Source organism: Oncorhynchus masou, chromosome 8, assembly GCF_036934945.1.
Source record: "Oncorhynchus masou masou isolate Uvic2021 chromosome 8, UVic_Omas_1.1, whole genome shotgun sequence".
Classification (NCBI taxonomy): domain Eukaryota; kingdom Metazoa; phylum Chordata; class Actinopteri; order Salmoniformes; family Salmonidae; genus Oncorhynchus; species Oncorhynchus masou.
The window spans coordinates 36,640,782-36,667,001 of NC_088219.1; the positions used below are offsets into that span (position 1 = coordinate 36,640,782).

At 44.4% G+C, this 26,220-nt stretch overlaps 2 protein-coding genes across 4 annotated transcripts in view; one reads left to right on the forward strand and one right to left on the reverse strand.

Annotated features, from left to right (window-relative positions):
• hapln1b (hyaluronan and proteoglycan link protein 1b) overlaps nucleotides 1-20,660 on the forward strand; it is a 42,863-nt gene extending 22,203 nt beyond the window's left edge. For 2 of the 3 annotated variants that reach the window (XM_064972335.1, XM_064972337.1), the window contains exons 2-6: nucleotides 11,297-11,428; nucleotides 15,340-15,503; nucleotides 18,905-19,103; nucleotides 19,669-19,971; nucleotides 20,056-20,660. In XM_064972335.1, coding sequence (XP_064828407.1) covers nucleotides 11,326-11,428; nucleotides 15,340-15,503; nucleotides 18,905-19,103; nucleotides 19,669-19,971; nucleotides 20,056-20,345 — 1,059 coding nt within the window. In that variant the 5' untranslated portion in view covers nucleotides 11,297-11,325 and the 3' untranslated portion in view covers nucleotides 20,346-20,660. Of the gene's footprint in view, nucleotides 1-8,973; nucleotides 9,205-11,296; nucleotides 11,429-15,339; nucleotides 15,504-18,904; nucleotides 19,104-19,668; nucleotides 19,972-20,055 lie in introns of those variants that run through there. The other variant, XM_064972336.1, reaches the window with a different exon arrangement.
• A 1,860-nt stretch (nucleotides 20,661-22,520) lies between these two features.
• The window catches only part of vcanb (versican b), a 51,463-nt gene continuing 47,763 nt past the window's right edge, over nucleotides 22,521-26,220 (reverse strand). Inside the window, exon 13 of the mRNA XM_064972339.1 lies at nucleotides 22,521-26,178. Coding sequence (XP_064828411.1) covers nucleotides 25,982-26,178 — 197 coding nt within the window. The 3' untranslated portion in view covers nucleotides 22,521-25,981. The remainder of the gene's footprint in view (nucleotides 26,179-26,220) is intronic.

The window sequence follows — 26,220 nt, forward strand, 5'->3', positions numbered from 1 at the left end:
TTTTCTTCATAAATTTAGATTTGTGTATGAACATTTTTCCTAATAAAATAAAGAGATTTATGACATTCAATTGTGGAATCAGTGTGGTAAAATAATATATCAATATTTTGTTGCCAAGATCAGTCCAGAACACCTCACTCTGTAAACAATGACAGAAACTGCATTCACTGGTAACATCAGGTATATATTTAGAAATCAAGCTATTACACGGATAAAATATATGGATAATCTTAAAGGAGATCTCCTTTACTTTATTGGTCACCATAAATTTGTGTGGAATGAACCGAGCACGGCGCCAGTTTACATCAAACGATGAAGCCCAATAAAATATCGCAGAGGGAATAGACTTCCTAGACCAACAGGGTTTGTGATGGTGGTCTAAATGTCTTAGAATTCACTCTCTTCAATCAGATATCAAAAGTCAACTGGGTTTAAAAGGTACATAAATCAATCCTCACAGTTTCCGGAATACTACACCTCATTTTGTTTTTCAGAAGCTCATTTTTTTTACTACCACGTCCGTATGTTGTGGGCAACCCTCCTGTGAAATTGACGGCTTTTCACAAGCAGGCTTTAACGTGCTGGGGTTTGCTGACTTTTCACCTCATAAATGTTTTATATGGACTAATGGGTCGATATTACGGTAGGAATCTATTTACCAGGAGAGAATTTATGGAAATATTCAACTTTGCGGTTTCAAGCAAGGCACTGACACTGTTCTAAAAGCTGTACCTCTAGTGGGATAAAGTCTTTACTTCAGAATAATGCATCTTTTGGAATATCTCCTATTGTAAGCGACATCCAGGTGAATGGCACAGGTTTACGAGATAAGAAATTCAGCAATCGTTTATTAAGGGAATTATATTATTGTCTTTTCATTCTAATCCACTCAGTGAAAAACAGTACGGATGGAAACAATGACTCCCCAAATCATATTATTGCTGGTGATGTGGGTTGCCAGACACAAAGCCAGAGCATGGACCCAGGAGCCAAAGGGGGGATGGAGGCTGGAGAGGGCCAAAACCAGGGGCCCATGAGGTGGAAGAGGATTGGATTGGAGGTGGGAGACCTCACAGTGTTTCTTGGACATATTTTGTCTTGGAGCCCCCACTCAGTTTGCTTTAAGTCTGTGCTGGAAAGTGTTTGTGCAATCCTCCACTGATGCTCCCTAAGTGTGTGTATGTGTCCAAAAGTTAACCCCAAAGCTTTAGTCATCTCATCTCCAGTATCCTGAGTGCCTTGTGAAAGGGCTTGGCACACGTTCATTCATCAATATGGGAAAGGGGTCAACGCTTTAAAGGGATAGTTATTTTGAGGTGATTTGTGCCCAGAGTGTGGATTGCGGTCTTCCTTGGCCCAGCTACATTCAGGCAAGGGAACACACCAGTCATTTGGTCATTGGGTGAACTATCCCTTTAAATGCTAAATTCTCGTAAAGATGACAGTGTAAACCCCATTCTCTGTTGCATTAACCATTAGTCTCTGTGTGATTGTCATGTAGTGGTTAATAGACATGTTCCCAGAACTGTGTTCCCAAATTAGGAATGGAAATATAAAGTGAGGGCGCCAGCTGGTTTTCACTGTGATAGCCTGATTGCAATGTCTTAGCCAGCCAGCCAGCCAGCCAGCCTCTGTGTGTGTGTGTGTGTGTGTGTGTGTGTGTGTGTGTGTGTGTGTGTGTGTGTGTGTGTGTGTGTGTGTGTGTGTGTGTGTGTGTGTGTGTGTGTGTGTGTGTGTGTGTGTGTGTGTGTGTGTGTGTGTGTGTGTGTGTGTGTGTGTGTGTGTGTGTGTGACAGCCTGATTTGAGTGTTTAAGTAAGAACCCACCCAGATTACTGTGACATCATCTGTATACTTTATATTTGATCTTGGCAATGAGCACCTTAAGTGTGCGTTTGTGTGTGTATGTGCGTGTATGTCTCTGTCTTGCTCTCAGTCTCACCATCGGCTGTTCTTTGATATTGTATCCCGATCGTTTGTCTAACTGTTGATACATATACTCCAACTCAAGTCAAGTAAAATCTCTCTCTCTTTCTGTCTTGTTCTCTCTCTGTATTTACTCTGGACTGTAATCACAGTGTGTTGCCCGTAGCTCCAATCACTTGCTTGATGTTGTAACTGAACATGATCAGCAACTGGGAGTTGTCCTGTGTTGTTGAATCGATGCCAGGGACAGACTGACAGACATTTGAAAAGATATACAGCACCAGTCAAAAGTTTGGACACACCTACTCATTCCAGGGTTATTCTTTATTTTTTACATTGTAGAATAATAGTGAAGACATCAAAATGCCCCCAGACTAACCATCAAACAGGCAAAGAGTCAATACAGGTGTAACGGTTCTCCTCTTCGTCTGAGGAAGAGTAGTCAAGATCGGACCAACACGCAGCGTGGTAAGTGTCCATGTTAATATTTTAATATAACAGAACACGAAACAAAAACAACAACGAGAATGTAAGAAACGAAACAGTCCTGTCAGGTGAAACAACACAAAACAGAAAACAACTAACCACCAACACAGGTGACGCAATCGCAATCGCACTCCACACTGCACTTTCCCACCTGGACAAAATGAACACTTATGTGAGAATGCTGTTCACTGACTACAACTCCGCGTTCAACACCATAGGACGCACAAAGCTCATCACTAAGCTAAAGACCCTGGTACTGAACCCCTCCTCTGCAACTAGATCCTGGACTTCCTGATGGGCCGTCCCCCAGGTGATAAGGGGACATGGTAAGGGTAGACAACAACATGGGGGCCCCTCAGGGGTGCATGCTTAGTCCCCTCCTGTACTCCCTGTTCACCCACGGCTGCGTGGCTGAACATGACTCCAACACCATCATTAAGTTTGGTGATGACACAACAGTGGTAGACCTGATTACCGACAACAATGAGACAGCCTATGGGGAGGAGGTCAGAAAACTGGCAGTGTGGTGCCAGGACAACAACCTCTCTCTCAATGTGAGCAAGACAAAGGAGCTGATCATGGACTACAGGAAAAGGAGTGCAGAGCACGCACCCATTAACATTGGCAGTGCTGTAGTGGAGCAGGTTGAGAGTTTCAAGTTCCTTGATGTCCACATCACCAACAAACTGTGGTCCCTAAACACCAAGACAATCGTAGAGAGGGCACGACAACACCTTTTCCCCCTCTGGAGACTGAAAAGATTTGTTATGGGTCCCCAGATGCTCAAAAAGTTCTACAGCTGCACCATTGAGAGCATACTGACCGGTTGCATCAACACCTGGTATGGCAACTTCTCTGTATCTCACCGTAAGGCACTAGAGAAGGTAGTTCGTACGGCCCAGTACATCACTGGGGCAAAGCTTCCTGCCATCCAAGACCTATATACTAGGAGGTGTCAGAGGAAAGTCCAAAAAATGGTTTCTCCAGTCACCCAAGTCATAGACTGTTCTCTCTGCTACCACACGGCAATCGGTACCGGAGCACCAAGTCTCGGACCAAAAGGATCCTATAAACAGCTTCTTCCCCCAAGCCATAAGGCTACTGAACAATTAATCAAATGGACACCCGGACTATTTACATTGACAGCCCACCTCCTCCCCATTTGTTTTTACACTGCTGCTACTCATTGTTTATTATCTATGCATAGTGAATTTAACCCCGACTTACATGAAAAAATGACCTTGTCTAACCTGTAACTCCGCACATTGACTCGGTAACGGTACCCCCTGTATATGGCCTCGTTAATGTTATTTTACTGTGTTACTTTGTATTCTTTTTTACTTTAGTTTATTTGGTAAACATTTTCTTAACTCTTTCTTGAACTGCAATGTTGGTTAAGGGCTTGGCTTGGAAGTATTCAGCACATGTGACGAATAAAATTTGATTTGATTTAATTAGAAAACTATGAAATAACACATATGGAATTGTGCAGTAACCAAAAAAAGTGTGAAACAAATCCAAATATATTTTATATTAAGAATCTTCAAAGTAGCTACCCTTTGCCTTGATGACAGCTTTGCACACTCTTGGCATTCTCTCAACCAGCTTCACAAGGGAATGCATTTCAATTAACAGGTGTGCCTTTGTGGATTTTCTTTCCTTCTTAATGCGTTTCAACCAATCAGTTGTGTTGTGTCAAAATAGGGATGGTATACAGAAGATAACCCTATTTGGTAAAATACCAAGTCAATATTATGGCAAGAACAGCTCAAATAAGCAAAGGGAAATGACAGTCCATCATTACTTTAAGATATGAGGGTCGATCAATGCAGAAAACTTCAAGAACTTTGAACGTTTCTTCAAGTCCAGTCGCAAAAACAATCAAGCGCTATTATGAAACTGGCTCTCATGAGGACCGCCACAGGAAAGGAAGACCTATAGTTAATTATACTGCAGAGGATAAGTTCCTTAGAGTTAACTGCACTTCAGTTTTCAGCCTAAATAAATGCTTCACAGAGTTCAAGTAACAGACACATCTTAACATCAACTGTTCAGAAGAGACTGTGTGAATCAGGCCTTCATGGTCAAATTGCTGCAAAGAAAACCACTACTAAAGGACACCAATAATAAGAAGAGACTTGCTTTGGGAAAGAAACACTAGTAATGGACATTAGACAGGTGGAAATCTGTCCTTTGGTCTGATGAGTCAAAATTTGAGAATTTTGGTTCCAACCACTGTGTCTTTGTGAGACACATAGTAGGTGAACGGATGATCTCTGAATGTGTGGTTCCCACCGTGAAGCATGGAGGAGGAGGTGTGATGATGTGGGGGTGCTTTGCTGGTGACACTGTCTGTGATTTATTTAGAATTCAAGGCAAACTTAACCAGCATGGCTACCACAGCATTATTCAGTGATACGCCATCCCATCTGGTTTGCACTTAGTGGGACTATAATTTTGTTTGTCAACATTGTTGGACTGCAGAGTGAAGTAAAAGCAGCCAACAAGTGGTCAAGCATATGTGGGAACTCCTTCAAGACTGTTGGAAAAGCATTCCAGGTGAAGCTGGTTGAGAGAATGCCAAGAGTGTGCAAAGCTGTCATCAAGGCAACGGGTGGCTACTTTGAAAAATCTAAAATCTATTTTGATATGTTCAACACTATTTTGGTTACTACATGATTCCATGTGTGTTATTTAATATTTTTGATGTCTTCACTATTATTCTACAATGTAGTCAATAGTAAAAAAGAAAAAAAAACTTGAGTCAGTAGGTGTTTCCAAACCTTTGACTGCTACTGTGTGTGTGTATATATATATATATATATGCTCCACCTTTATCTATACAGGTACGTCAATTAAGACCAAATTCTTCTTCACAATGACGACCTGTCTCCCACATCCTTCTCATATTCCACTACAGCTGTATCTGTTTCCTGTCAGTCCTTTCTTCAACAAACATAACATCATGGTCTTAGTTGTCAATAGTTCCATCAGAGACACTTAGACTCTTCATAAGATAATTCACAACCCAGCTCCATCATCACAGCATCACAGCTGATGAGCATCCAGTTTGAATGAGAATGAATGAACACACAGTTTGTTTTACTATCCTTATTGAGACCAAAACATTTATTCCCGTAAGAAAATACAGATTTTCCATAACCCCTAAACCTAACCCTAAACCCCTCACCCTAAACCTAAACCACACCAGAGGACTTCTGGCCCACACAAGGATAGTGAAACCAAACCATACCACACACACACACACACACCTGGCCCGTAAAACACTCCTGCCTGTTTACACTCCACACAGATGTGGGCCAATGGAATGTCTTTACCGGTGACATCAGGTATTGTGACAAACACACATGCTGTGTGTGTGTGTGTGCGTATATGTGTGAGTGTTTGAGTTCCCAGGGTTATAGGCTGTGATTGGGAACACAGGCGATTGCATGCACATACACACCTGTTCCCTTCTTTGAGGACTGTGTGTTTAATCTACAGTAGCTGTGTTAAAGGCTGGTCAATGTGGCGTGTCTGACTGATACTAAACCTCTGCATCCATTATACTGCTGCAGAGCTGTTCTTTCTCTCGCTTTGCCCCTCTATATATCCCCCCTTTCCCTCTCTATATCTCCCCACTCCCTCTCTATATCTCCCCACTCCCTCTCTATATCTCCCCACTCCCTCTCTATATATCTCCCCACTCCCTCTCTATATATCTCCCCACTCCCTCTCTATATCTCCCCACTCCCTCTCTATATATCCCCCCTTTCCCCCTCTATATCTCCCCACTCCCTCTCTATATATCCCCCCACTCCTATCTATATCTCCCCACTCCCTCTCTATATCTCCCCACTCCCTCTCTATATCTCCCCACTCCCTCTCTATATATCTCCCCACTCCCTCTCTATATATCTCCCCACTCCCTCTCTATATCTCCCCACTCCCTCTCTATATATCTCCCCACTCCCTCTCTATATCTCCCCACTCCCTCTCTATATCTCCCCACTCCCTCTCTATATATCTCCCCACTCCCTCTCTATATCTCCCCACTCCCTCTCTATATATCTCCCCACTCCCTCTCTATATCTCCCCACTCCCTCTCTATATCCCCCCACTCCCTCTCTATATCTCCCCAATCCCTCTCTATATATCCCCCCTTTCCCTCTCTATATCTCCCCACTCCCTCTCTATATCTCCCCACTCCCTCTCTATATCTCCCTACTCCCTCTCTATATATCTCCCCACTCCCTCTCTATATCTCCCCACTCCCTCTCTATATCTCCCCACTCCCTCTCTATATCTCCCCACTCCCTCTCTATATCTCCCCACTCCCTCTCCTCCCCTTTCTCTCTCTCTCTCTCCCCACTCCCTCTCTATATCTCCCCACTCCCTCTCCTCCCCTTTATCTCTCTCTCTCTCTCTCCCCACTCCCTCTCTATATCTCCCCACTCCCTCTCCTCCCCTTTCTCTCTCTATATCTCCCCACTCCCTCTCCCCCTTTCTCTCTCTATATCTCCCCACTCCCTCCCTCTCCTCTCCTTTCTCTCTCTCTCCCCACTCCCTCTCCTCCCCTTTCTCTCTCTCTCTCCCCACTCCCTCTATAACTCCCCACTCCCTCTTCTCCCCTTTTTCTCTCTCTATATCTCCCCACTCCCTCTCCCCCTTTCTCTCTCTCTCCCCACTCCCTTTCCTCCCCTTTCTCTCTCTATATCTCCCCACTCCCTCTCTATATCTCCCCACTCCCTCTCCCCCTTTCTCTCTCTCTCCCCACTCCCTCTCTATATCTCCCCACTCCCTCTTCTCCCCTTTCTCTCTCTCTCTCCCCACTCCCTCTCCTCCCCTTTCTCTCTCTCTCTCTCCCCACTCCCTCTCTATATCTCCCCACTCCCTCTCCTCCCCTTTCTCTCTCTCTCCCCACTCCCTCTCCTCCCCTTTCTCTCTCTCTCTCTCCCCACTCCCTCTCTATATCTACCCACTCCCTCTCCTCCCCACTCCCTCTCTATATCTCCCCACTCCCTCTCCTCCCCTTTCTCTCTCTATGTCGCCCCACTCCCTCCCTCTCCTCCCCTTTCTCTCTCTCTCCCCACTCCCTCTCCTCCCCTTTCTCTCTCTCTCTCCCCACTCCCTCTCTATATCTACCCACTCCCTCTCCTCCCCACTCCCTCTCTCTATATCTCCCCACTCCCTCTCCTCCCCTTTCTCTCTCTCTCTCTCCCCACTCCCTCTCTATATCTCCCCACTCCCTCTCCTCCCCTTTCTCTCTCTCTCTCTCCCCACTCCCTCTCCTCCCCTTTCTCTCTCTCTCTCCCCACTCCCTCTCTATATCTCCCCACTCCCTCTCCCCCTTTCTCTCTCTCTCTCCCCACTCTCTCTATATCTTCCCCACTCCCTCTCCTCCCCTTTCTCTCTCTCTCTCCCCACTCCCTCTCTATATCTCCCCACTCCCTCCCTCTCCTCCCCCCTCTCTCTCTCTCCCCACTCCCACTATATCTCCCCACTCCCTCTCCCCCTTTCTCTCTCTCTCTCTCTCTCTCTCTCTCTCTCTCTCTCTCCCCACTCCCTCTCTATATCTCCCCACTCCCTCTCCTCCCCTTTCTCTCTCTCCCCACTCCCTCTCCTCCCCTTTCTCTCTCTCTCCCCACTCCCTCTCTATATCTCCCCACTCCCTCTCCCCCTTTCTCTCTCTCTCTCCCCACTCCCTCTCTATATCTCCCCACTCCCTCTCCCCCTTTCTCTCTCTCTCTCCCCACTCCCTCTCTATATCTCCCCCACTCCCTCTCCTCCCCTTTCTCTCTCTCTCCCCACTCCCTTTCTATATATCTCCCCACTCCCTCTCCTCCCCTTTCTCTCTCTCTCTCCCCACTCCCTCTCTATATCTCCCCACTCCCTCTCCTCCCCTTTCTCTCTCTCTCTCCCCACTCCCTCTCTATATCTCCCCACTCCATCTCCTCCCCTTTCTCTCTCTCTCTCTCTCTCTCTCCCCACTCCCTCTCTATATCTCCCCACTCCCTCTTCTCCCCTATCTCTCTCTCTCTCCCCACTCCCTCTCCTCCCCCTTTCTCTCTCTCTCTCTCTCTCTCTCTCTCTCTCTCCCCACTCCCTCTCCTCCCCCTTTCTCTCTCTCTTCCACTCCCTCTCCTTGCCCCCTCCCTCCCCCCCTCTCTCTCTCTCTCTCTAAGTTACTTTACACTTCATTTCTCTCTCCTGCAGAGGAGAACTCAGTTGAGGAGATTCTCTCGCTGTTTCTCTCTCTCCTTCCCTGAGGAAAGGACATCTCATCATCTCTCTCTCTCTCTCTCTCTCTCTCTCTCTCTCTCTCTCTCTTATCACTCCCCACATCCTGGTCTGCTTAATTGCTATTTTCAGGCTGGGAGGGGGATGAGGGTGGTGTGCGTTCGTGCGTTAGTGCATACTGTATCTGTGTGTGTGTGTGTGTGTGTGTGTGTGTGTGTGTGTGTGTGTGTGTGTGTGTGTGTGTGTGTGTGTGTGCTCTGCAGAGTAGTGTTCTGCTGACTGCAGAAGCCCTACCTGGCAGTGTCAGCCAGTGCGTCAGCACTAGGGGATGGAGGGAGTGAATGAAGGGGAAAAAAATAATTGAGGATCAATCAGAGTGACTGCGGAGAACCCCCACACCACTCACCACATACCGCTCTCACACACACACTGCTCACACAGAAACCGCTCACACACACACCGCTCACACACTGTGTGTTTTTGCATGGCTGTGCTCACACACACTCTTTAGGAGTAAGGGAAGGAGTGTGCGTATACTCTGTACGTTGAGATGGTGAGTCCTATTCTTATTTTGGTGTGTGTGTGTGTGTGTGTGTGTGTGTGTGTGTGTGTGTGTGTGTGTGTGTGTGTGTGTGTGTGTGTGTGTGTGTGTGTGTGTGTGTGTGTGTGTGGACAGGGCTGAAGATAGATAATGTGTGAGGGCGCTGGTGAGAAAAGTGTGTTTGGCAAAGTTTCCCCTCCGGCTGGCTCCCTGGGACGCGATATGATCCTCTCTCTGTGTGTGTAGTACTCTGTGTGTAGTACTCTGTGTGTAGTACTCTGTGTGTAGTACTCTGTGTGTAGTATTCTGTGTGTAGTACTCTGTGTGTAGTACTCTGTGTGTAGTACTCTGTGTGTACTCGCTCTTCTTCTCCAGTGTTCTACGGGGACAGGTACTCTGGCTCTGTGGACATGCACTGTGCGGTTGGGATTAGTGATATGGAGAGGGATTATGAGAGATGCATGTTTTCAGGAATAGGTTATGTCGATGATGATTGTGATAGAGGAATGCCGATGATGATTGTGATAGAGGAATGCCGATGATGATTGTGATAGAGGAATGCCGATGATGATTGTGATAGAGGAATGTCGATGATGATTGTGATAGAGGAATGTCGATGATGATTGTGATAGAGGAATGTCGATGATGATTGTGATAGAGGAATGTCGATGATGATTGTGATAGAGGAATGTCGATGATGATTGTGATAGAGGAATGTCGATGATGATTGTGATAGAGGAATGCCGATGATGATTGTGATAGAGGAATGCCGACGATGATTGTGATAGAGGAATGTCGACGATGATTGTGATAGAGGAATGTCGATGATGATTGTGATAGAGGAATGTCGATGATGATTGTGATAGAGGAATGTCGATGATGATTGTGATAGAGGAATGTCGATGATGATTGTGATAGAGGAATGTCGATGATGATTGTGATAGAGGAATGTCGATGATGATTGTGATAGAGGAATGTCGATGATGATTGTGATAGAGGAATGCCGATGATGATTGTGATAGAGGAATGTCGATGATGATTGTGATAGAGGAATGTCGATGATGATTGTGATAGAGGAATGCCGATGATGACATTGATAAGAGTGTAATAGTGAGAATAATGTCGATGATGATTGTGATAGAGGAATGTCGATGATGATTGTGATAGAGGAATGCCGATGATGATTGTGATAGAGGAATGCCGATGATGATTGTGATAGAGGAATGCCGATGATGATTGTGATAGAGGAATGCCGATGATGATTGTGATAGAGGAATGTCGATGATGATTGTGATAGAGGAATGCCGATGATGATTGTGATAGAGGAATGCCGATGATGATTGTGGTAGAGGAATGTCGATGATGATTGTGATAGAGGAATGCCGATGATGATTGTGATAGAGAAATGTCGATGATGATTGTGATAGAGGAATGCCGATGATGATTGTGATAGAGGAATGCCGATGATGATTGTGATAGAGGAATGCCGATGATGATTGTGATAGAGGAATGTCGATGATGATTGTGATAGAGGAATGTTGATGATGATTGTGATAGAGGAATGTCGATGATGATTGTGATAGAGGAATGCCGATGATGACATTGATAAGAGTGTAATAGTGAGAATAATGGCAATGATGATAGCGATAAGGATTGAGGTGATGAGTGGTAATGACATTGACGATGGTAATTGAGGATAATGACTTTCTGTAGTTATCATGATGACGGCGATGACGGTGAGAATAACTAGTTTCGCTTACTCATGCCGTGCTATAAATCTTTCTGCTACTGCCCTATATATCTCTGGTGTGTGTGTGTGTGTGTGTGTGTGTGTGTGTGGGAGGGGGGGGGGGGCGTGCTTGCTGTGACAAGGACACAGAGAGTGCTGCATTCCTATTGCAATCAGACTGCTCCAGAGGGAACCTACAGCACTGCAGATATATATTCTGTACAGAGGGATGTTCTCAGGTCACACACACGCACTTGCACACACACAACACACAGACACACGGACGACCCACGCCAGGCACACGCTTTCCGGAGGCAGGTGTTTTGCTGGTGGTTAAGGATTTCCTGACCCCCCCCCCCCTCTCTCTTTGTGCAGTGAGCAGACTCCGGGTGTAGGGACAGAAGATGCTTCCTGCGCTGATCTGTGCCCTGGTCTCTCTGAGCTTGGCCGACAACTTTGACACGGCATACCCTGAACTGGAGCACTACAGAACCATCTATGTACAAGGTAGACGCCTGCGGGTGTTGGTGTATGTAATGATAGTCTATGATAGTCTAGCACCTCTAATTGAAAGTCACTCTGGATAAGAGTGTGTGCTGAGTGGCAAAAAATGTACATTTACCTGTCGCTGTATTTCGTTTATGACACACTCCTGGAATGTCTCGTGTGGATTCATAGTATCATCTTATCTCTGTTTGTGTGCGTGTGTGTGCGTGTGCGCGCGCGTGTGTGTGTGCGTGTGTGTGTCCTCACGCACTGCAACTGTTGAATGATATGCTATGTGGGGTCTTGTTTTCTCTGTCTGATAGCCTATCTGCTATCTCTCTTTATTTGGGCTGTAGAGGCAGATTGCAGGTCAGATATGTCCCTGTTTGTGTCATGTTTAGAAAGCAAGTGCAGTGAATGTGTATTGGCTACTGTACTCTTTCTGCAGTGACAATATAAAGGTCGGTTTTACCACACACAGTGCTATGGTAGAGTGTGGTACCAGCAGTAGTATGTCGGGTGCAGCTCACCAGATAAAGCAGTATACTGTACTGTACTGTGTGTAGTAAGCAGTTCTGTTGAACTTTTGTGTAGAAATTAGCTTCAGCATCGATCGTAGTTTCAGGAGGCAGATTCACTGAGTTGGCTGGAGAGAGGAAGTGCTAACTCACTCCTATAGTCAGTATAGTACTGCTATAGGATCAATGTACCCTCAGTCAGTCAGTGCACCATTGGTTCGTATTGTCCTAACAGGGACGTACAGATGTAGGATCTTAATTTGATCCCTGTTTTATTGCTGAGAGTAGTGCATTCAAGGTTTAAGAAGTGAGTGTGTTCAAGATTTAAAAAGTTTTCTACGGTTCTCAATTTCCACTTTAAAATGTCAGACTTGATTTGCCCTAACAAAAAATGTATTAGCCACTACAATTCTGATTTGAGGATCATATTACAGAGGATGGTCACAGCAGAGGGGTCTGGTCTTTAAACCGACCCCTCAACCATTATGTGCTGGATCAATTATATTGAAGTACTGTAGAAACCAATCATTGTTTTTGAAGAAGTGAAAGTTGCTTCTGGTGGGTGATTGAAATGGAAGTTTAGCTTGTAGCAGTAAGACTATAGAACCGTACTGTACCAGTAAAACCTTGTGCACCCAACAACACTGCCACTGAACAGGTTGACTGAGGACGCTCCATTGTGTACATTACATAGTGCCTCCAGATATATTAGACTTATCAATTTTCTCCACACCAGGAAGAGAGGATTAAATAAACATCAAACACAAGATGAGGTAGTGATGAAATGCACAGTCAAGCTGTATTAGAGAAAACCCTGCAACCAGATTCTGTTTAAAGGGGTGTTTGGAGCAACAAGCTCTCACAGTCTCACTGCAAAATTAGACGCCTGTCCTCCAAACGTACAATTCCGAAGTGTTTTTGTTGCTCCTGCTTCTCTGTAACATTCATCCTGCTGCTCTGTATCGTTCCATTTCTCCAAACGTCAAATTTGGAAGTTAAGGGTTATGTTCAGGCACTCATTGCGAATGGTTCGGCAAAGGCAAAGGTTTGGGATTGGGTTCAAACATTACGTTTAGGCACCCGTTCCGAAGGGTTAACCTTTTGGGATAGGGTTCAAACATTACGTTTAGGCACCCGTTCCGAAGGGTTAACCTTTGGGATAGGGTTCAAACATTACGTTTAGGCACCCGTTCCGAAGGGTTAACCTTTTGGGATAGGGTTCAAACATTACGTTTAGGCACCCGTTCCGAAGGGTTAACCTTTGGGATAGGGTTCAAACATTACGTTTAGGCACCCGTTCCGAAGGGTTAACCTTTTGGGATAGGGTTCAAACATTACGTTTAGGCACCCGTTCCGAAGGGTTAACCTTTGGGATAGGGTTCAAACATTACGTTTAGGCACCCGTTCCGAAGGGTTAACCTTTGGGATAGGGTTAAAACATTACGTTTAGGCACCCGTTCCGAAGGGTTAACCTTTGGGATAGGGTTCAAACATTACGTTTAGGCACCCGTTCCGAAGGGTTAACCTTTGGGATTGGGTTCAAACATTACGTTTAGGCACCCGAAGGGTTAACCTTTGGGATAGGGTTCAAACATTACGTTTAGGCACCCGTTCCGAAGGGTTAACCTTTGGGATTGGGTTAAAACATTACATTTAGGCACCCGTTCCGAAGGGTTAACCTTTGGGATTGGGTTAAAACATTACGTTTAGGCACCCGTTCCGAAGGGTTAACCTTTGGGATTGGGTTCAAACATTACGTTTAGGCACCCGAAGGGTTAACCTTTGGGATTGGGTTCAAACATTACGTTTAGGCACCCGTTCCGAAGGGTTAACCTTTGGGATAGGGTTCAAACATTACATTTAGGCACCCGTTCCGAAGGGTTAACCTTTGGGATTGGGTTCAAACATTACGTTTAGGCACCCGTTCCGTAGGGTTAACCTTTGGGATAGGGTTCAAACATTACGTTTAGGCACCCGTTCCGAAGGGTTAACCTTTGGGATTAGGTTCAAACATTACGTTTAGGCACCCGTTCCGAAGGGTTAACCTTTGGGATAGGGTTCAAACATTACGTTTAGGCACCCGTTCGGAAGGGTTAACCTTTGGGATAGGGTTAAAACATTACGTTTAGGCACCCGTTCCGAAGGGTTAACCTTTGGGATAGGGTTAAAACATTACGTTTAGGCACCCGTTCCGAAGGGTTAACCTTTGGGATAGGGTTAAAACATTACGTTTAGGCACCCGTTCCTGAAGGGTTAACCTTTGGGATTGGGTTAAAACATTATGTTTAGGCACCCGAAGGGTTAACCTTTGGGATAGGGTTAAAACATTACGTTTAGGCACCTGAAGGGTTAACCTTTGGGATTGGGTTAAAACATTACGTTTAGGCACCCGTTCCGAAGGGTTAACCTTTGGGATAGGGTTCAAACATTACGTTTAGGCACCCGTTCCGAAGGGTTAACCTTTGGGATAGGGTTCAAACATTACGTTTAGGCACCCGTTCCGAAGGGTTAACCTTTGGGATAGGGTTCAAACAAAAATGTAAAACTAGTTTCCACAACTGGGATCAAACACCCAACCTTCTGAGCCAGAAGTCACCTATCCACCACCCTAATCCACAACACCCTACTTGATGGTACTAACGCTCACTGTTGCCCCTAGTGGCCTGTTTATGAAGGCATTTCCCGACATCCACAGGACATGTCCAATTTCGCCGTAATAATCTCCCTGGTTTGGAGTGGTGTTTATACCTGGTGTAGGAAACCAATTTGTTTGCATGTGGATGGAAATGCATGTTAGTGAGACTCTTAGCATAATGTCATTCTGTGTGGTTGACTGGCAGTAGTTCATATTATTATTAGATCTATAAACATCATAATAAACACATTATTATCTCAGACAGATTTTTGGAACCTGATATTTGACTACAGAGGTTCTCCTAATACTCTGGTCACTTACATTAAATCAGCATTACACAACATGCTACATTATACATTATAATATATATTTTAAAAATACAATGTAGAACTATATTGTTTAAATAGAAAATTACAACAACATGGTTTTTGTGACATGGCTGAACAACAGGGATGTTGTAATTCACTTGGGATAAAAGAGATGGGAACTATTTAGCTATTGAGCAAGCCTCTGCTTCCAAGCCCAGATCTTGCTAATCGATTTCATATGGCATAACGTGATAACAAACAGGTTAAATACCATTCAGAGAAAATAAACCAGCCCATTTTGTAGACAGAGAGAACCAAACAATGGGTTAGTGTTGTTGTTGAAGTTGTTGTTGAAGTTAGGAATAGAGAGTGAGAGAGATACTGTATTTAGAGAGAAAAAAAAATAGAGAAGTGTACAAAGAGAGAACCACCCCTGTATTACTAATGGTTTAACCCATTCCTTTATTTCAGAGAATGGCCCTCAGCTCTCTGTGGTGACGGAGCAGTCCAAAGTGGTGTCGAGGCGGGGGGGTAATGCCACCCTGCCCTGTAAATTCCACAGGGATGCGTCACTGCTGGCCAACCCCAAACTGAGGATCAAATGGACTAAGCTGACCTCAGACTACCTCAAAGAGGTGTGTTTACACTTGACCCAATGTCATAAAACTATAATCAAAATAACTTTTCCATATAATACACTACTTTTGATCATTCTGGTCAAAAATAGTGCACTATGTGGATTGTTTTCCAATGCTCTTACCACTAGGCTACCTGCCGCTCTACAATAGCCTATAAAAGATGTTAGGACAGGGGTAGGCAACTAGATTCAGCCAGCGGCTGATGTTAGTCGGTTGATGGTCGGAGGTCCGGAAGATAATGATAATAATTTGTACACTGCAAATTGACCACAGCTACGCCCAAAAAGAGATTGTATTTGAAAATTAAAACCTTTTTTTTAAGACACTAGCTATTTTTTTCTGGTAGTACTTTTGAACATATTTCCTAAAATAAACAAGTTTTTGCTGAATTCCTGGTGATTTTAGTGTTTTTTCTGCCAGAAAATGGAATTGCCCCCCAAAATATAGAGTACCAGTCAAGTTTGGACACACCTACTCACTCAAGTCGTTTTTCTTTCTTTCTTTTGTACTATTTTCTACATTGTAGAATAGTAGTGAAGACATCAAAACTATGAAATAACATGGAATCCTGTAGTAACAAAAAAAGTGTTAAACAAATAAAAATCTATTTTATATTTGAGATTCCTTATTACATCTTCAGCACCACTCCAACATCAACATATGTGAAAATTGCGCTTTTCTAGGTTTTATAGTAAAACAGATAGAGGAAATACGTTTCTAATGACGTCATCAGTTTGCATCATGTGATTTTAACCAATTATGAGTAGGCATCTCTAATGTCTACTAATTGGTTGATGATGACATTATAAAACCCCATCTTCCTCTATCTTTTTTTACTATAAATGTATTGAAAAGTTGTTTTTTCACTAAAAACTAAAGAGTGTTATTCCACCAATGTGATGCATTTTGAGTGTAACTTATTTACATTCTATCATAAAGAGCACAAATGTTCAACTACATAAAACACTTAATTTTTCCATCTCAAGAGGTTAAATAAAAAACATTATTATAGTAAATGCCCATAAGTGCCAAATAAAGTAACAGGGTTGACCGTAACAGGGTTGGACGTAACAGGGTTGGACGTAACAGGGTTGGACGTAACAGGGTTGACCGTAACAGGGTTGACCGTAACAGGGTTGGACGTAACAGGGTTGGACGTAACAGGGTTGACCGTAACAGGGTTGGACGTAACAGGGTTGGACGTAACAGGGTTGACCGTAACAGGGTTGACCGTAACAGGGTTGACCGTAACAGGGTTGGACGTAACAGGGTTGGACGTAACAGGGTTGACCGTAACAGGGTTGGACGTAACAGGGTTGACCGTAACAGGGTTGACCGTAACAGGGTTGGACGTAACAGGGTTGGACGTAACAGGGTTGACCGTAACAGGGTTGGACGTAACAGGGTTGGACGTAACAGGGTTGGACGTAACAGGGTTGGACGTAACAGGGTTGACCGTAACAGGGTTGACCGTAACAGGGTTGGACGTAACAGGGTTGGACGTAACAGGGTTGGACGTAACAGGGTTGGACGTAACAGGGTTGACCGTAACAGGGTTGGACGTAACAGGGTTGGACGTAACAGCGTTGACCGTAACAGGGTTGGACGTAACAGGGTTGGACGTAACAGGGTTGGACGTAACAGGGTTGACCGTAACAGGGTTGGACGTAACAGGGTTGGACGTAACAGGGTTGACCGTAACAGGGTTGGACGTAACAGGGTTGACCGTAACAGGGTTGACCGTAACAGGGTTGACCGTAACAGGGTTGGACGTAACAGGGTTGGACGTAACAGGGTTGACCGTAACAGGGTTGGACGTAACAGGGTTGACCGTAACAGGGTTGGACGTAACAGGGTTGACCGTAACAGGGTTGGACGTAACAGGGTTGACCGTAACAGGGTTGGACGTAACAGGGTTGACCGTAACAGGGTTGGACGTAACAGGGTTGGACGTAACAGGGTTGACCGTAACAGGGTTGGACGTAACAGGGTTGACCGTAACAGGGTTGACCGTAACAGGGTTGGACGTAACAGGGTTGGACGTAACAGGGTTGGACGTAACAGGGTTGGACGTAACAGGGTTGGACGTAACAGGGTTGACCGTAACAGGGTTGACCGTAACAGGGTTGGACGTAACAGGGTTGACCGTAACAGGGTTGACCGTAACAGGGTTGGACGTAACAGGGTTGACCGTAACAGGGTTGACCGTAACAGGGTTGACCGTAACAGGGTTGGACGTAACAGGGTTGGACGTAACAGGGTTGACCGTAACAGGGTTGGACGTAACAGGGTTGGACGTAACAGGGTTGACCGTAACAGGGTTGGACGTAACAGGGTTGGACGTAACAGGGTTGGACGTAACAGGGTTGACCGTAACAGGGTTGGACGTAACAGGGTTGGACGTAACAGGGTTGACCGTAACAGGGTTGGACGTAACAGGGTTGACCGTAACAGGGTTGACCGTAACAGGGTTGACCGTAACAGGGTTGGACGTAACAGGGTTGGACGTAACAGGGTTGACCGTAACAGGGTTGGACGTAACAGGGTTGACCGTAACAGGGTTGACCGTAACAGGGTTGGACGTAACAGGGTTGGACGTAACAGGGTTGACCGTAACAGGGTTGGACGTAACAGGGTTGACGATTTCATTTTAAATCAGCCATAAATCCCCTTGTGATGGCGAATGGAAGTTATTTTGTGTGCAACAAGGAGGTGCAATTGAATGGAAGCTTCACAACATCAACAAAAACACATTTCTAGCCCGTCTATCAATAGGTAACAGGGTTGAAGTGTTATGCTTGTCCCAATCAATTTTCCATAAAACAAAAAACAGAAAATGGCAAAAAAAGAGATGCCCAGCTCACCTGCTTTTACACTACGATCTGACTATTAGATGTTCAATGTTCCTTGAGAACAAAAATATTTCAAAAGGAATCTTTTCACCATATTAAAACGAGAGTTCAGTTCACGTAACAGGGTTGACCTTAAAATGAGGGACAGATGTAAAATGTAGACTAATCACATGAAAAAGATAATCGTCTTCAAAATGGACTTTGTCAAAGCAACAAAATAACCAGGGCTTCACGATTATGGTGAAAACTTGGGAGACATTTTGAAGGTAGGTGGTTTCAAATCTATTCTAGGAGTCACACAGGGTGCAAGCAGGGACATGTCAAAATGCTGAATTATTCATATTGAAAATCTGATTTATTGAACTCCCCCATGGTTTCTATATTAAGGGGAACTTCATTTCATGTGACAGGCTTTTACAATTCAAAATTGGTGCACAATTTCTACTTAATATATCAAAGAGATGCAAAAGGCCCTCATTTCGTGGAACAACCGCGGAACTAACTGCCGCCATCGCTGACAAATCCTTCTTCTTCTTCTTGTTCCAGGTGGATGTCTTCGTTGCCATGGGTTTCCACAAGCGGAGCTACGGACGTTTCCACGGGCGCGTCTACCTACAGGCCTCGGCCCCCACGGATGCGTCGTTGGTCATCACAGAACTCACACTGGAGGACTATGGGAGATATAAGTGTGAGGTCATCGACGGGTTGGAAGATGGAACAGGCGTGGTGTCCCTGGACCTGCAAGGTAGCACACACTTTAACACACACAAACACACAATATCACAGTGTGCGTGTCGACACAACAGCTAGTATTCAATATGGACTCTGTTTGACAAAGTTTTTGAGAGAACCGTCCTTTGGTAAAGTCTATTTACTGTGTAGCAGCCTGTCCTTGTCTAAATGGCCCAGGGTTCTGGCTATATATAGCACCGCGAGCTGAGACTACCCAGGAGGACTGTCAGGGGCACACACACGTCAGGCCCAGAGTAATGGAGTTCATCATTTAGGTTTCCATTCCTGGCTCACCTCCAAGGAACAGGGTATAACGCCATGCATCACCCAGCTAGACCAGCTCCATTATATATGAGAATGATCAACTATCACTGCCACCATCAATCTGGAGCTACAGCTACCCACACACATAACAATGGACTCGAAATTGTAGGATTTGAGCAAATGCTATAAGCTAACGGGGTTTATCTGTTTTTACAACTTGTATAACGTTTTCCACCTGTTTAAGATGAGTACATGAAACCCCAAAGCAAATGGATGTTTTATGATGTCCTGTCTCTCCTCCCTCTCTCTCCCAGGTATCGTCTACCCATACTTCCCTCGGCTGGGTCGTTACAACCTGAACTTCTTTGATGCCGAGCGGGCGTGTCGCGAGCAGGACTCCATCGTGGCGTCGTTTGACCAGCTGTACGAGGCGTGGCGTGGGGGTTTAGACTGGTGCAACGCTGGGTGGCTGAGTGACGGATCTGTCCAGTACCCCATCACCACCCCCAGGGAGCCCTGTGGGGGCAAGAACACTGTCCCCGGGGTACGCAACTACGGCCTCAGAGACAAGGAGAAGAACAGATACGACGTGTTCTGTTTCACCTCCAACTACAAAGGTGTGTGTGTGTGTGTGTGTGTGTGGGGGGGGAGGTGGGTGTTGTGTGTACATGTGTATCTAACCATCTCCCTCCCTCTCTTAGGGCGGTTCTACTACCTGATCCACCCCTCCAAGCTTACATATGACGAGGCTGTGGTTGCGTGTCAGAAGGACGGAGCTCAGATTGCCAAGGTGGGCCAGATGTATGCCGCCTGGAAGCTATTGGGCTACGACCGCTGTGACGCCGGCTGGTTGGCTGACGGGAGCGTCCGTTACCCCATCACCCGCCCCCGTAGGCGCTGCAGCCCAACGGAAGCTGCCGTGAGGTTCAACGGCTACCCCGACAAGAAACACAAGCTGTACGGAGTCTACTGCTTCAAGGGCCACAACTGAGAACCCCGACACGCTCACACACACACACTCACACACACTAGAGAAGCTAATACATTTACAGAGAGTAGGATGGCGAGGGAGACGGGAAGAGGAGTTAAGAGAGAGGGAGGTCATATAGGAGAAGTTACTGATAAAAAATGTAAAGAAAACATTCAAACTGTGATATTTTCTTTTTAGATACAGTAAAACGAGAGGTGTGAGAGTCATTTTAGCAAACCATGTTTTTTTTGTAATCTGAGACCTGATAGTGTATGGGGGATATGTTCTTTAATCGGTTATTTCTACGTAGGAACAGAAAGGGAGGATGGATTTGGGGAAAGGGTTGGTGGGAGGGAAGGGAAGGGAAGGGGAGGGAGGGAGGGAATGGTGGTGGAGAAACAGATGATGTCACATTGTCCCAAAGTGACATTGAAAGTGGACGAGGCATACCATAGCTTGAAGGAAGTCCTTGGACTGAGAACAACCTAGTAAAGCATCTGACAACTGAACTGATAACTTTTCTGTTCAATTAAACCCAGGACAACAAAAGAGCAACAATGTTCACACAAACACAAAAAGCAAAGATAGCGTAGCTCAAGCTATTATTATTATGTTATAGAATGCAACTACAGCACAATGAAAATCCAGTCTGCTGTCCATCTTTGCAGGGTGCTACAACAGTGTCATGTACTTCACCATCATTTTGACCAGTTTATTTAATAATGTGTGTGGACCAAACATCATTCTCATCATAGAAATGGATAAAAAAAAGGAGAAGCCAACCATTAGCATTGTTCAGTTTATTTTTTATTATGAATATGTAGAATGTGAGTATCTAGAATTGTATTTCTGTTTATGGATGTCTTTTGATATAGAAATATTGTTTTATTTTCTGCGCTACGCTATCCCAGAGTTCTGTGCTCATTCACAGAGCTCAAGTGATGAAACTAACCCCAGAAACATACAAACGAGGAAACCAAAATACAAATGTTGCACTGGACACTGTTTATGTCAGAAGACTTACGGTGGCCTGGAATGGACAAGGTAAACCGCATTTCGTCCTCAGCAGTAACACAAAATGCCTGGCAATAGTTGTCTTACTGAGTAGTATTGTGACACGCAGACCTGCAGTATAATTGTATGTTAAACACTAGTTGCTGTGCCTCTATGTACACCTTAGCCTCTAGTTTAGAAACACAAGGCATGCCTCTGAGCTTTTATACACAGCAGAAAGCCAAAAGCAACACTTGCAGTGTAAATCCCTATTTTTTTCAAAATGTTTTTTTTTGTGTGCTATTTTTGACACAAATAGTTTCTTATAGTGAATGAGTAGACCCAGTGATATCTGTGAAACTGGTTGTTAGAGCACTGACAAGCTGTTAGTTAGCTAACGATGCCATGTTAGTCTGCATGGCTAATCTAAGCCTCAGGCCAACAGCTCAGGCATATCTATTTATCTGCATGAACACAGAGCCTGCGATACCCTCGCTCACCACTAGCAGTGCAGCCCACTCTAGACTAGCCCAGTGAATTGGCCAGATAATCATCCTATTTAAAAACACCATTGGTTCCCGCAGGTACAGTAAGAGACTCCCATGTAAGAACAACACAAGGGCTGACGTACACTAGCAACGCTAGCTAGCTCCAAGAGAATGTTAGGTCATTCCTGGAGTGTTAGGTTAGCTATACTTGGCTCGACCTTTCATAGTTAGCTTATTGTTGAGTTAGCAAGAACTTGGCTGTACCGTGTCCTATCACAACTGCACTCAGAGGTGAGTACAGGAACGCCAGTGGGAGGAGTAAAAAACATGGACCGTTATCACAAAGACCTGCTGGACAGACACATATATTTATATTGAAATTAGCCTCAGAAACGATGTTAGTACGAAAAATATGTACACTACCGTTCAAAAGTTTGGGGTCACTTAGAAAATGTCCTTGTTTTTGAAAGAAAAGCATTTTTTTTTGTCCATTAAAATAACAGTATCCTGGAGTCGCCTATTCACTGTTGACGTTGAGACTGGTGTTTTGCGGGTACTATTTAATGAAGCTGCCAGTTGAGGACTTGTGAGACATCTGTTTCTCATTCTAGACACCCTAATGTACTTGTCCTCTTCTCGTATGGAATAGCCTTCATTTCTTAGAACAATAATAGATTCAGAAGAAAGTTCTTTGTTTCTGGCCATTTTGAGCCTGTAATCAAACCCACAAATGCTGATGCTCCAGATACTCAACTAGCCTGAAGGCCAGTTTATTGCTTCTTTAATCAGGACAACAGTTTCCAGCTGTGCTAACATAATTGCAAAAGGGTTTTCTAAAGATCAATTAGCCTTTTAAAATGATAAACTTGGATTAGCTTACACAACGTGCCATTGGAACACAGGAGTGATGGTTGCTGATAATTGGCCTCTGTACTCCTATTTAGATATTCCATTAAAAATCTGCCGTTTCCAGCTACAATAGTCATTTACAACATTAACAATGTCTACACTGTATTTCTGATCAATTTGAATGGTATTTTAATGGACAAAACATTTGTTTTTCTTTCAAAAACAAGGACATTTCTAAATGACCCCAAACTTTTGAACGGTAGGGTACCTTACTTGTTTCCCCTGTCAGCAAAGCACAGTGATTAACACGTTTTAAACAGGAATCATGAGCCACGACAATGATTATGATAAACACAAGAGAGCTCCTGTCAGAGAACGTTACAAATCTGTCAGAAAGTATCACCAATGCTTTTCTTCAACTGTAGTAACATGCTCATTGTGAACCTTTACTAACAAAACATTTTTGGCTGGTTCAAGAACTGCCCATGACTTATTTTAAGAATGAACTATGTCATGTATCAATTCATTCAAAAGTTTAAGAAAAAACTACAACCAGGCAATCATTTTTATCCCTACATTGTTTTGTGTACGTACAACATTACTCAGTTTGTAACCATGTTAGGAACTTTTTGGACCCAAAGTCAAGAGGAAAATAAAACAATTCAAATAAAGAATCCTGACTTTGCTTCTTATTTGTTGCCATGGAAACCAAAAATACCTGGACTTGCAGTTTTGTGTGTATACCACTGCTGAGTGAAGTAGGAATAAGGGCTATAGTAAGAGCCATGGTACAGTATCTATTGGTAGAGGAGAGGGGCTGGTTTGGGGCTGAAGCACACTGTGATTGCCAGGTGTAAAGGCATAGGCCTTCAGTGATTCATGCCTGCACACACACACGCACACACACAGGACCTCAGTAATGTACGTGTTTCCAAAGGGTGGGGACGTTTGCGTAAATGGTTTTCCTGCCAGTTTGGGGGGAATTACAGATGTACACAGAGGCCTTTTCATGGTATTCCTGTTCTGTTCTCTGATCTTGCAACTGAAAAATGTCTGTCAAAGCAGCAGATTGTTTTAGGAGCTGGATGACGGCATGAGGTCGAGACGTTGGTTTGCTGGTAGCGGCTCATATATTCATGCTGGTTTCCAGAGGAGAGCACTATTCTAGGATCCCCGACATAGCCTGCAAGCAGCTGTTGCCTGGTCCCACAGCAGGGCTGCACTGACTGACAAGACAGGAAAGATACTCATTTATTCAGTTCAAGCCTTTCATTCATTCCTCCATCCATTCGTTTATTCACTGTGGGGAGAGTATGCGTCATCCGTCGTCGCTCTCACCGGTAAAACCCCAGACTTTCCTCTGTGGGCAGTCAGTACTTATGACAGGGAAAGACGCTGGGATACTTTTTCAATAAGCTCAAGTGGATCTATCGAATCATCTTCTGCACTGAGATACGAAGTGTGAGAAAATGGATAGACTCTGGGTAAAATCGGTTTATTCGTATTTATTTTTATTGCACAGTCAGCGCAAGGTGAGATGGGAGCACAGGATGGTGTATAGGTACAGTATTAGTGGGTTTTTGGGGGACATACACAACAGATACAAGAACATAAAAACGGACAAAGTATTCACCCCCCCCGATACAGCATACCCCACGCTCTCTGGGGTAGAAACACACATCATTTGGATGATAAAACACTATGATAGAACACATACACGGAGAGAAGACAGAACGGATGAAAGCAGTAAGCAGAGAAGACACATGAACCAGAATCCTAACTGAAGAACAGAGGCCCTCGTCTACCGACTTCCAGTACTGATTCTTCACCCAGTCCTTTCTGTCCTCGGGGGAAGAATCATTATTTGTGGCATTTCTGAATAAACGGCCATAGTGCCTTGGAATGCTTCTCAAATTCGCCTCTGTTGAGAGCAGTTTGTGGTGACTCGCAGGTACAAGTCATCCCCCTGAACAGCGCCATCACAGCTATCTGGATCGTAGAACTTTACTAAACAGAATATGGTAAGGCCACATGATCTAAGACAAGATTCCTTCAATGCAAGGCCGATGTCTGGAAACAGCCAAACAAGGCACCCTTACAATAGCCACTTCAGTTGAACAGTATCACAGGCCGTGTATAGGTGTAACATATGCAATAAATTAAACGGCCACAGCTTCTTACATTTTCCCACCTACAATACCTGACACTCATTGCACTCTCTCTTCTCCCATGTGTCATTGCACACATAGCAATAACAAAATTGGTTAAGCGTACGAAGCCCATTCCCTTTAAAAAAAAACATTGCCTTTAAGGAGAAGACGTCGGCGGATGCGTTTGTATATGCTGGAGCGCCACTGGAGGAGGTGACCTGTCACAGACACGGTCTGACACGGACCTCTCGTCATGTCCTCTCCTATAAGGAACTGATTGAGCTCGTTCCTGATATGAGTCCTTCATGGTGACTTTTCAAATAAAGTGACTGACCGAAGATTGTGATAAGCGAGTGGCTCTTCGTCTCACGTTCTGTGAGAGAGAGAGAGAGAAGGGGGAAAACAACATTGCAAATGTTGGAAACTATGTAACAATTCATGTTCCTTTAACTTAATGGGCTCTTTCATGGGAATATTGCAAACGTGTCGCCAACAAAACAATTGTGGTTTTACGTCTGTTATTTTTAGTGGATTATTTCTATGGGGTAAAGAAACAGGACAAGAGGGAAATGTTCAGAAGGCGCTGGATTGAGAAGTGTCCATCTCTAGAGCAGAAGCGGTCAAGTTCTCCAGTTCGGGAGATGGACATTGGACACTGTGTTAACCATTAAGGCACTGTGGTGTCACGGTTGTAGGAAGAATTAGGAAGTGATCTGGGGTTGGATTTCACGAAGCAAGGTCAAAATTAAGTTAGCCAGCAAACTGAAATAAATATTCTGAAACTTAAATTTGTCCTGGTTGAATTTGAAATGGACTCAATCCTCTGTAACAATGTTCATAACACCCGTTTATAAACTAGAAATGTGTTTTATCAGAGTTTATCAGAGTTAGCTTGTTGATTATGACTAAACTTTGTGAAATAACCCCATGCCCCTATCCAGATAAATTGACATACAAATTGACATACATATACACACACACCCATATATATACACATATATATATGTATATCTATGGGTTCGAGCTATGTGATCTGATCTGAGTTGCTCTGGGATTAGGGATGCAGAATAACTGTACATTTTCTCAGAAATTCACACATTTTCCAGAAATACAGACATTTGGGGAAGGTTCCTTTTGCAACCGGATCTGCGCTTTTAAGGACTGACCAGAGATCAGATTAGTGTTGATGTCTCCTCTCGCTCTGCTGTTTTTGCTTTTGGTTGTTGGTCTTCTGTTGGTCTTGATTGTTTTGGCTGTTGTATTGTTGGTTTTGATAGTTGAACAGGTTGTGATTATTGTGATTGTACTGATTCTGGTTATGATTGTGATTGTCGGTGTGTTTCCTAGAAGAGAAAGACTTCTGGTAGGTAGCGGCTGAAAAAAACAAAAAGAGAGATTGTTAATGTCGTTGGATCT